At 43.7% G+C, this 12,563-nt stretch overlaps 1 protein-coding gene across 17 annotated transcripts in view; it reads right to left on the reverse strand.

Moving 5' to 3' along the window:
- The window catches only part of LOC309653630 (glucocorticoid-induced transcript 1 protein-like), a 115,539-nt gene that overhangs the window by 86,844 nt on the left and 16,132 nt on the right, over positions 1-12,563 (reverse strand). For 8 of the 17 annotated variants that reach the window (XR_014259285.1, XR_014259286.1, XR_014259287.1 and 5 more), the window contains exon 1: positions 3,759-4,519. The exons of 1 other annotated variant lie outside the window; for it this stretch is intronic. Coding sequence is in view for 3 of the 16 variants with exons in the window: in XM_082478510.1 (XP_082334636.1) it covers positions 4,116-4,509 (394 nt within the window). In the remaining 13 variants the exon portion in view is untranslated. Of the gene's footprint in view, positions 1-3,034; positions 4,520-12,563 lie in introns of those variants that run through there. 8 more of the 17 variants (XR_014259283.1, XR_014259293.1, XR_014259295.1 and 5 more) reach the window with 3 other exon arrangements.

Raw genomic sequence — 12,563 nt, forward strand, 5'->3', positions numbered from 1 at the left:
GCACTCAAGGAAAACTATTTTTAAAAGGGGGGGGACAAGAGGAGGACCTTAATTTTCAACAATATCGGCCTGAGAAGTAACTTTATAAGAGAATGTCTGAGTATCTTTAAAAAGAGAGAGAAAAAAAGTAATTTAAAATGTTGGAAGTCCACAAACTGAGCATAGCAGTAAAAAGGACTCGAGGGAATATTTAATGAAAAATAAAAAACTGAAAGCAAATTATTTGATCAAAACACAGACACACACACACACATACATGCACACACACTGCAGGCAGTCATTCAGCATTATATGCTAGCTGGCTTTGTATTTTCTTTTAAAATGTAATCATGACTTCTTAATGTATAAAACAATAAGGCTCTCAAGGTACTCATGAAAAATTCTTATCAAATTTCACTCTAGAGTTAATGATATTAGGCATGTTAAATCAGGAATCAACACATGCTATTTTCCATAGCAGGAACTATATAAATTACAAGCTCTTCCATGTTTTTGTTATTAGGTTTGGTACACTTAAAAATAAGCGGTATTCTACATCGAGTGCTCTAACGCAACGGTTTTTATATCTTTCAGAATTTATAATTCATCTCCATCCTCAATCCTTACAAAAAACCACAAAAGGACCTGCAATTGCTATTTACTGTCTTGCACAATAAAACTGTATTTGTTCTGTTTTTGAATTCATAGGTTTTGCTTTATGAAGTTTTCAGAAAGAAGCAACTTTATATTTTCATTGTTACTCATGATTTTAGCTTAAAGATCATTAATTTTAACACAACATCCTGCTATATTCTCATTTGGGTTGTTCTATTTATCTCAATGTTAGACTTATGTATTACCATTACAAAACAATAACTATTTGCATAATACTTCATGATTTTACATCTATTAAAAACACATCACAGGGAGCCTGAGGATGCATTCAGTAGCTTGTCATTCACCACTTCAAGACCCTTCAGAACTGAACAAGGGGGAGGGGGACATTTTGCTAAAGGCAGAAGAAATGAATATAAATAACAAACTCTGAAGTTCTAAAAATAGAAAAGAAAATTTTAAAAATGCAAACAAAAATATGATCATATGCATAAACAAGATAATTTCAATTTTTAAAACTCCATGTTCTCTATACAGAGCAAGGTGTTTGGAGATTTATGTATCTTCTATTATGATACCCACTGAAATTATCTAAAACTGTGCTACAAAAATAAAGAAAATTACCATCTTCTTGCTAGATTTTATAAATATCATATTAAAATTGTACCTATTTACATAATTCAGCTTTTCCTCAGCCTTGTGAAACAATCTGAGTATCATTTCTTTATTATTCTAGACTTAACCCTATAAATGTGCATATTAAGAATGTTTCAGAGGGAGATAATGATGATCTAACATGTTCAGAAATTACACTGTCTCATAACTTCTTCTTGGTAAAGCAATTACAAAGAAAATTGTTTACATCTTCTGTATTTTCTTCCATAACCACCAGTCCAGATAAAAAAAATACTGAATGCTGTTATGTCACCTCTAGTCCAAATGCTCATAGCACTTGAAGCTTTTTGTAAGCAATATGCTTCTATACTAAACACATATCCCTGAGCCACCACCTACCTAATTTAACAGTTTTAAATGTAGTTTCAAATGCAGCGTAATACCATCTTAAACACACACACACACACGGAGTGTGCAGAAAAGCAAGGAGGTGGAGAGCCAGAAATGGAGCACGTTGTTGTTTTTCATTCATGCAGTATAGTGACGTCAGTGTCTGCAGCAGCAGCAGCAGCAGCGGCAGGAGCCTTGACCTGTGGAGGCTACAATCCACTGAAGTCAGAACCTTGCAGAATTCAAAAGAAACTGAGTAGATAATTGTTTGAAAAATTGTTCAACTGTTCATAGCATGAATTCTAAATAGATAAGTAAAAAGAATAGATTAGTTGTATCGTTTTAACTTAGGTAGAGAGGAGCAAGATGGGATGTGGAGAAGTAACAGAAAGGTAATATCATCAGGGAACCGGGGGCAGAAGAGCCTACATTCAAAATCATTTCAATGTAAGAAACTGACAAAACCACCTGGTGTTAAAAACAGCAGAAAGGCCTCTTCTATTCCCAATACAAGTTCTCTGATGCAAATCTGTCTCCTGAACAACCAGATTCACAGAAGTGTTTTCGTCATGATTGCGTTAAAATTGCATTCAACTCAGATGTGACATACTACAACAAAGAGGACAGTTTAAGCCTGGTCACAAATTTCATTAAAACTACTTGATGATGGACCTTGTAATTCCTAAGCAATTAAGACTTCTGAAGGATGCAGAAAAACAAGTTGTACTACAATCTGTTGTAAGATGTGTTTATCAACAAAAGGGGAGGAGGTACTAGATGACCAATATATTGTTGCAGCAATTGCTGAAACTACTCACTATGCCCGCAAACCCTCTGAACACAGTCTTTCTGCAGTGCTTATATTATGGCTCTTACATTAGTCCCTAAAAGAAAATCCCAAAACTCAATCTATGTACTGTTGAAACTAAATCACTCAAAAATTTATGTAACTGCTGCCTTCTTTTCATTCTGTTATCTCTCATTTCATACAGTTCTAGAAAATGTGCAAAGGAGTTGCATATGGCATTAATCTGTTAGATGGTGGCCTTTTCTATAAAATACAGCCAAAGATGTGTGTTCAGTTGTGGTCATTATTAGGGCGATCACGTTGTTTTCATTCATTCATTCAGGATTTGCTGGAGGATGTCAGTTTCTGCAGCTGGCTTGACCTGCGGGAGGAGTGGGGGAGCAAATTCCTTCCGGTGCATTATGATTACAGGATGCATTTCTCGGTGCTCCTGGACACATACCACTGCACTACATCCTACCCTGCCTCACCATCAAGTGGTCTGAAAACAAGGGCCTTAGCAACATGCTAATTACAGGTCAGAAATATTAAAACAAAACACCAAAACTGCAATCTATCTTAACACAGTCACTTTCTCCAAGTCTAAGACCTTCATCAAGAAAACTCCATTAAAAAAATTACACACACCCCATAAACATTGCACAGGCTCCACAGTGATTCCCTTCCAAGCAGAGATTTTCCCCTCGGTATGATCCGTTCTCTGCACAACGCAGCAGCAGCATCTGTAGCCCTAGCGTGCTATCTAATAACATGAGCTACTCCTCCCTCCCTTAGGAGCTTTACATCCCTGTTTTGGCTAAACTTCCTTTTCTCCCCCAGGACTAAACTAGATCATTCACCGTGTCGCTAAACATAAACCAAACCACACCAAAACACAAAACATTAAGGGAAGCCGACAGCATCCACCAGCTCACCATTACCTTTGACACCTAAGAAAAACGAAACTTGAGATCCTTTAACAGCTCAACTGAACTGTTAAGTGTACTTAAAAATAGAAGGGAAAAAGGGAGCACACTCCACAAATAGGTCCTTAGAAATTTACCATGAAAGTCTTGAGTTGGGCATAAACTGTTTCCAGTGCAGTACCGCCCTGATGCATATGACTATATAAAGTAGAGAAAAGAGGGAGCCCCCCCCCAAAAAAAGCCCAACCAAACACTATACACTTCAATTGCACATCCAAAACTGTCCCCTCTACACACCCAACAGGATATCCTTACATCATAACTGGTGCCTCCACCTCCCCACCCCCAAAAAAGAAAACAAAAATTATCCCGGTAGGCACAGACACGTTATAGGAACTTTGTAGGAAAGCACAAAGAGGCTGTACAGATTACAACCACCACCTTACCTGCTGCCGGAGAGTTTGTGTGCGTGTTGTTTTTAAGTGTTTCGCCCAGCTCCTCCTTCCCCCACTACAAACAGCAAACACATGAGTGAGCTAATCAGCTCTTAAACTGAAAAACCTTTCGATCCAGGCGAGTGATGGAAGATAAAAGCTGAGGGGCGCCAGGAGGGTCAAATAAAAGTTGCTCCGCAGTTCGCTCATCCAAGCCCCGCAGCGACCGCAGGGGGGTGAGGTTCCCAAAGCCACTTTCACACCTTCGATAATGCACTAGCAAAGAGAAGCCCGGAGAGGCTGAAGTTTCCATGGAGGGCACCGTCGGGGAGACGCAGCCCGGGAGGACGCAACGGTTGGGCTCGCTACCTCTGCACACGGGCGAGCCGGGGCTCCGGCGCTCAGGTGAGTGGCTCCTCCGGTGGCTCTCTGGGGACCGTCTCGGGCGGCCCATGGCCCGCGGCGCCTGCTCGGTCGGGGCCGCGGTCGGCGGCGGCGTCGGGCCGGGCGGGCTGGGGCCGCGAGCTGCCTCGGGCCCCGGGAGGCTGCCCAGCGAGGCGGCGGCGGCGGGCGGGCGCGTGGGACTGTGTTGGCTGCCCCGCAGGAGCTGGTAGGGCACCGTGACGCGGATGGGCTGCAGCAGCCGGCCGGCTCCCGCAACCGGGGCGCAGTTCACGCCGCCGCCGCCGCCACCGCCGCCCGCACCGTTAGCGCTCCCGGCGGCGGGAGTGGCGGGCGGGGAACCCGCGGCGCTGCGCCGCATCCTCTGCGGCGGGGGATGAGGAGTCTGAGAGGAACTGGAAGAGGAGGAGGCAGTGCACATAGTGGCTCCACGGGCCCTGGACGATGGCGGCGGCCAACAGCGAGGCGCGGAGCAGGAGGCGCGCGAGCGTGTGGGAGCCGGCGCGCTAGTGCGTGCGAGTGTGTAAGGGGGAGGGGCGGGGGGATCGTGGAGGGGGAGGAGTCTCTCGGCTCCCCCTTCGCAACGCGCATCCCCGCCGCCTCAGCGAGGGGGGCAGGGGAAGGCTGCGAAAACAAACGTCCAACGGCCCCAACCACCCGACCGGGCTGGGTGTGGCGGTTACGGCCGGGGCCGTGAGGAGCCCGGAGCCGCCGCCGCCGCCGCCCCGGGCCTCGCGCTGACAGGGGAAAGGGGCAGCCGCCGGCATCACGCAGACGCGAGGGGCTGCACGCGCACGAGAGCCCGGCAGCTGCAGGGAGGGCCGGGATCCCTGCTTCTGGGGACCTGGTAGGGGGAAAGGGCCTCGAGGTGCCCGGCTGAACGCGGAGCCGAGCCACCGCCTCCTCTTCCCGCTCCTCACTCCATAAGGCACCTAACCCCGCAACCCGTACCCCGCCCCCTGCACCGCCTCCCGGCGCTCGGGGCGGGCAGATGACGCAACGAGAATGCCCATTGTCTCCGTCACTCTCCACCAGAACGCGAGTGATTGGTTTCCGGGTAGGAGTGAGAGGAGCACCGGCCAACGAAAGTGGGCGTCCTACTTTGGAGGCGGGATACTAAGGAGCGAAGGCGGAGAAAGGGGCTGTGCGTTCAAGGAGGGGCGTGAGAGTTGACAGGCTTTGAGGTGAGAGGGGGACCGTGATTGGGCTGCCCTGGGACAGTGGGTCCGTGTGTGTCCTGCGCGTACCCCGACACCCACAGACACGCACGCCCACGGAAGCAGGTTGTGAGGGCTCCACCCTCCAGGGCCGTTTGTACCACTTGAGACAGAGGATACATCAGGCAAACTTGACTTTGCAAGTACACCTGTTCTGGTGGTGGGATGTTTGAAAAGAAGCCATCCCTTGCCCACTAATTTTAGTAATCTGAGTTTTTGTGTTGAGTAGACTAATCAAAAGAATGTAAGGCCATCAGAAGCAATGTCTGGGGGTTGGATTGAACACTGGGTGGATACTTTTACAGTTATCCTATGGAGTGAAAAGAGATCATCAAATCTTCTGTTCCAAGACAATAACTCTGAATTGCAGGGGTCAACAAGGACTTGTCCATCATTGCACCGTCAGTTAAATGGAGGTGTGATGGAGGGCACGCCCTGTTGTCTTTTCCCAGAAGCAGATGGCCTCTTGGGAGAAATAATACCAGACTTGATGTAACAATCCACTGGGGTAAATTTAGTTTTTATTCTGCAGTGGAACTGAAGAGAAACTAAGATTTTGGATGACTGTCAGGAACCGAAGTTTACCCCACAGTAAACCAAGGTTTGAAACATTAAGCAGGAACAATTGATTGAAGGGTCCACATCAGATACCCTCCATTCGTTTCCATGAGAGAAAAAAGAAGTGGGAGATCAGATTGGTCTAGGTGTCTGCCCACACTGACAAGCTTCCTCTGATTTCAGGCACTAAATGCAGGGGTCAGTTTCACTTAGAGGAGCCATCCCTCTCAGCTTCATTGTGCCCTCAGAACAGAAAGCATAGTAGGTTCTGTAAAAAGTGGATGAAACCACTTTTTCTGTAAAATGCAAGAATTGCACCCATGAATACTAGTGACAGTTCCTCACTTTATCACATAGTAGAATAACAGCTAACATTTACTGAGCATTTCATGTGTCAGCCACTGTTGTAAGAATGTTTTATGTGTTAATTCCTTCAATCCTCCTATAATCCACAAGGTACGATACTGCTATTATCCCCATTGTGTTCACATGTATTTGCTTTCGAGAATAACATATATTAAATATAAATGTAGTAAAAACTTTACTCTTTTCAATTCAGTATAATTGACCTATTGTGTTATTTTTTCCATCTAAAATGAAAGATTTCCTCATTCATTAGGAAATTGCCTTCCTTCATGGGGAAAAAGAATGATAAATGGCTTCTTTCTGATGACTTTTTCAGAATATCAAGAACAAAAATTGACGGATTAAAATATGTGAAGTGTTTAAAAATGCTGGTAAATTGCCAAGTTGTCGATTTGATTACAGCATGGTTTCAAAATAGAAATGTTATCTCTGGCCACTCCTAAATATAAGTATGTAACGAACCCAACACTTTAGATTACAGTAATTCTAAATTTATACCAAGCCACAGTCCTAATGATCAATACCTGATTTGGATCTAAAACAACCTACCTAGCCATGTGTTAAAGTCTTTCTGTGTTTGTTCAAAACTGCCAACGCCAACTTAAATCAGACAACCAAAACAAATCTAAATGACACACACAGAGAACTAGTATGATCTTAAAATACTATTTTCAGTTGCTGATAAGTCACCATGACCTATTTGGAGGTTCAATCACCTTCTCTTTACTAAATATATCTTGGTTGCCTCTTAAACCTTTGTACCCATGAAATAAATACTGATCTTTACGTGTAAGGAATTCAGTCTCCAAACAAATCAAAGGTGGGCTAAAATCAACTAAACCCAGTATCGGCTTTCCAATGTCCATTTGTTGAGTTCTTAACAGTATTTTATTCTTAGTGAGTTTGGGAGTGGGCTCCAAGGGTATGAAAAGAAGCTTTAGGAAAACATACCCCTCAGTAAATTGGGACCCCCCCCTTAGAAGGAAGTGTGGATTGCTGGGCGAGAAGAGCATTGTTACCCGACTGTGCTAGCTATGGGATGGTTAGGTCCTGTGCAGATTATCTCTATTTGTTGAATATAAGTGTAACAATCCCTGGAAGTTCTATATATGTTAATGTTGGTGATGACCTCTTTACTAGTTTGACCTACCTAGAAGAAGACAACACTGAAAGCACAATTTGGTGGCATGGGAAACACCTTTGTTCTCAGTAACCCGCGTCTTGGCTGTTTGTGGAACAAGATTCCACCGTTAGCTAATCTGAAGTAGAACTATTACACTTACTTCTTGGTTCATATATGGTAATGGACTATACTTTAGGTTCCATTAAAACTTGGAATCATTGGCTACCTCTGATTAATATGTAGCCCCATGTGAAGAGAGAATGAGATAACTAACGGGCCTACAGAGCTACCAAAACCTCCCTCTTCTAGTTTCATCCAGGTTTGCCAGGGGATGCATCCAAGCCCCAACCAAATCTAAGAGGCAGTCCAGGCTGTCAGTATCAGAAATGAGGTCACGGCTGAGAGAGAACACTAAACAGATCTGCACTGATGTTCATCTTCAGCTGATTAAACTCTCTTGTAGGTGGATTCTTTAGAGCAGCAACAAAAAGAGCCTTGCCTGAATTTTTGTCCCTGGCAGATGCTTACAGTAAAACTCCTTACTGCTTGTGACAGGCTACGTGCACCTTTGCACTAGGTGTTCTAAATAAAAACTATTGGTTTCTTTTTTCTCATTGTATTTTTAAACTTCACCATGGTAAACATGTGTTTGAATTTGCAGTAATTAAAAATAAGCAATAAGAGTTTTTTTTACAGTTAAACCCTGGGTACGATGAAATACAGCTGGAATTTCAAGGGTGCATCTTCAAGGTTGCGTTTGCTTAATAATTTCTTGCAAGAAAGTTACAGGCACCATCCATTCCAGCCACTAAGTACAGTTTAAAGTTAGTTACACATGAGACAGTGAGGGCTCACAAGCTGATGCAGAAGGAATAATTCTGCCTTCTGTCTTAATAGAGATGGAGAAAAAAGAATTCTGCCTTCCGTCTTGATAGAGACGGAGACTTCTGCGTGTTTCTGTGCGTTGATAGTTTATGTGTACACACGCAATTTGCTTTCTCTGGCCAGGACACAGCAAGGAGCAGTTCACTTAACAGCATACATTTCTTGATCTGGATTTTGTTCAAAATGCTGGCTCTGATGAGACTTTTATTTGGATGTTGCCTCAATCCCTTAAAGCATAAAAACCCTTCAGTACAGGTGTTTCTCCTACTGTAATCACATTTGTGCCAAATTAAAAATATTGCTAAGCACTCCTTGAAAATAAGTGATGCAATAAACATCATCTTTTGCTTAGCTGTTAGCACAATATTAGGATGTTGTGCTTCCTTGACCATGTATTTGGTAGCAAATTATATTTCTGCTTTTTAAATTACTCAAAAAAGTCAGTATTATTCAGGTCCTTTGTTTCTTCAAATCATGTTATTAACATGTATTGACATATATAGTTCTTTCTTCTTTTATCTTAGGTGTATATAATTTTATCAGCTTTGCAGGAAAAACAGATACCCTCAGGGTCTGATCTGGTATTGGAGGAGATAAGCTCACTTTTAGCTCATGCCTAATAACATTACATTATTGTTTAGAAAGAGATAGCAGGCTATGTCTTATAAATTTTAATATACTCTTTCTGTCATCGAATAACAACTGAGTTATCCTACTGATAAACCATAGGACTCATACTGAACTGTGGATGATGTCTATTCACTCTATTTTTGCCAACTAAGAGCACAGAAGAATATTATGCAATGGCCAGCATCCCAGTGACTTTAGGAACCTGTATACAGTGAGCGCCCCTTCACATAGTGTTCATGGAGCATTGTTTCCAATGATTTCAGAAGGAGAACCAAAAGGGAATGGAAAGGATAATTAACTGAATATTTGTGAAATTGGTCAGTGGAACATCCCTAAGCCTCAGTTTCCTCCCTGGTAAAATAAAGAAGAGAGTTCCTTTCTCACAGGATGGCTGTGACTGTTAAGTAGGATGATGTAATTAGATGAAAAGAGTTTGTAAAGCACTATGTTGGTTATTATTATTGCATAAATATGAGCACATTAGGAAAGACCTTATGAAATGGGGTGCTTTAGCACTCAGGGGAGCCATTACCTGGGGAGTTAGAGAAGGGACAGGTTGAACACTGTTGATGCTGGCACTGCAAAAGCCACTCCCCAAATTTCCTGGTTTGCGGTGACATTCAGCTCATTCAAGGTAAAGGGGCCATCCTGCCCCTCCCATAGCAACAGAATTCCCCGTTTGGCAAAGATGTCTGCTATGGTGACTGATGTCGTCCACTTTAATATCAGGAAACGTGGGAGTATTAATGGAAAGGAGGTTAGCATTCTCTTGAGGGAGTTCAAGGAAGCTTTTCCAACGGGGAATTGAGATGGGCAGCAAACTACGATTTAAACAGCTAATGGGCATTAACTAAATATACAACAAGGAAAGCTGGTCAGGTGAAATACAGATCAACTCTTCCTGTCTCTACAAACACACCTCAGTCCTGTTAACACAGTAGCTCCACACCCCAAGGAAGAGAGTTAAAGACAACGGACTAGGTGACGCCAGTGTCCTGGGGGCAGGAGGGTGCCTGGTGGCTGAGGAGATGTGCTCTGTTTGCTGTAAGCAGAGGTTCTACCACCATCATCTTCTTTTGCAACAACGGAGACAAACAAAGGGGATTTTCCTGAGCAGCCTGAGTGACAAAGAAATGAGGCAAATGATTGAGAAACTGATGAGCGTTCATCGAAGAGCAACAAATATGATTTATCAGCCTGAAGGGACTGCCTTCAGAGGGAAGAGGAAAGAGACAGGTCTCCCAGCATGACCACTGGCTCTAGCTAGCAGGGACTGGCTCATCAGCCGCAAGGACTTGAAGGGTGTAAATAGCGGGGACGGGGAGAAATTATTTCGTGTGGTCCAAGGGGACGGCAGGAGGAGTGATGGAAATGAGAGTCAAAACAAAGATAAATCAGGCAGCTGAGCAAGACTCATGCCCTAATGGAGAGATCTATTATAGACTGTGCTGCCCTGTCCCCCAGGAGGGATGGAGGCCCCGTCACTTGTGCCATTTGCAATTGGGAAAGGCACTGAAACGTAGATCAGCGTATTGGAGAGGGAAAAAACCACCACATGCCCTCAGAGAATCAGTGGGATGACTTAATAGGTCTTTTCCATCTCAAATTACTGCAATGTGGCTTGTGTGCATGGGGATCTGAGTTGCTAGAATAATTTTGCATCATCTGGGCTTCTTTTCTGCTACTACAGGGCCCCAGTGAAGAGATGATAATAGGTCATGGACAGCAGTTTCTGCATTATAAACAGAAGCCTAAGTGTGCCGATGCTTTAGTGTGACAGCAGAACTGAGTAGGTTAAGTTTCACATTGTGATGTCAGTGTAAATAAATACATACACATACTGATTGAGACAAAACAACATCCATGTACTGATTGAGACCCAAGACAAAGGAAAGGAGCTTTGCCACATTTGGATGGTTAGCTGCCTACGTGAAAGTTCAAGTAGTTTATTCTCTCATCTAGGAAAATAAACGTCCAAATACTTAAACACTATCTTAAAAAAAAAAAAAAAGACTATTTGGTCTTCAAAAACTATTAAGAAACAATTACTGTGTATGAAGTTTAGAACTCACGTTTTGAACATATTTCTGTCTGTCTCCAGCTGCAGTTGTATTAGCAACAGACACATTCTGAAACTCGCGCTGGCCCAGAAGGGCACACGTGATCATGAGGCGGTGCCAACCTGGGTAACAACTGCAAGTGCCAGGGGTGGGCACAACGTGGTCAGATGGAAACTGGGGCAGGCAGAGAAGGGCCGGTGTGACCATGATTGCTGGAAGGAGCACAGCTGTGACCATCACAGCCCCTCCCAGCCAGAAGATAACACAGATGCAGGGGGACAAAATTGGTCACAGGGTGACAGGAGGGAGAGGCAGTGAGAAAGAAAGCAAAAAAAATCTAGGAGGGGGGAAAGCCACAGATGTAAGTTCCTCGCAGGTGGAGAATATCACGGTTCCTGATAAAAATATTGTATGTGGTTGGGCGTAAGTTAAACTTGGCGTTCTGGAGCACTGAAGTTTGCTACAAACGTATTCAGGGTTTGACTTACACCCGACAGATAGAGGTCAGCCCTCACCCTGCTGCTCTCAGCAGCTGTAGCCAATGGGAGACAGAGCTGCCCAGCGTACCAGTTTAAGCTGCTGCTAATAGATAAAAATCAACCTAACCCCATTTCCTGCCTCTCTACTGTCCTTACTTGTCTATTCATGGCCAATTTAGGCACAGGCTGAGCTGTTGGCTTGCTGTAACTGCTGGGAGACTGATGGGGTAGAATCTGATGCTGGCACATTCCCTTCTTATCTAGGTGAAAGATCTGGTTTTAAGCCCTTAAAAGGAGGACTGTGTAAAAATGCAGTACTCCCTCATTAGCCTAAGGGCTATCCTAAATTCATAGATTTTCCTGATCTGTCACTCCAAGGAAGCTTTAGAGATGTTTAAACAGAGGGAAATCCACGATGGAAGGCTCTTTCAGAAAGGCTACAGCAGAGGTTAAATGACTTGCCCAAGGTTACTCAGAAGGGTGACTATAAAGGCAGAAAGAGAACCAAAAGAGGGGTCTGAGAAGAATGGGGGAAATTATCAAATTAAACCTGGAGAAAGAACAGCGTCACTGATCCTCACGGTTAAAGATCTGTTGGAAATCCCAGTTCGCTAACACACGTTCCTTCATCCCAGACGTTCAGACTCTTAACTTAAAAGTGAGTTCAGATATTTTCCTATGCTCAAGTTTTTAAAACTGTCCAACCTATTCTCCTCAACAAAAGTGACAGTAGATCAAGCTAAGTCTGGTCGTGTAGCTTCAACTGTTTCCTCACTAAGGCCTATAGCCAAGAGCCTATGGAGTTGAGTTAGAGGTTAGAGGTTGCAGTGTTTTATGCCTTCTTTTTTTTTTCCCCCTGGATTACAGACCAATTGGGCCAAACTAGAACTTTAGAAGCAGAGAATTCCATAACTCAGAATCTTTGATTCACATCGTTTGCTATTTTCTCTTCATGACCTTAAGGGAGCAATGAAACCCTGCAACTCCTTTGCCTACTGCTTAAGCTTCCAGAGGATATTCCTGACTGAAAGTGGTCCACGTTCTGAAATAAGAGGTTCCTTCGTGTCCTTTGTGTTTAAATAAACAAAATTAGGCTA

This window comes from Balaenoptera physalus (assembly GCF_965194825.1).
Source record: "Balaenoptera physalus genome assembly, contig: HAP1_SCAFFOLD_717, whole genome shotgun sequence".
Taxonomy (NCBI): Eukaryota; Metazoa; Chordata; class Mammalia; order Artiodactyla; family Balaenopteridae; genus Balaenoptera; species Balaenoptera physalus.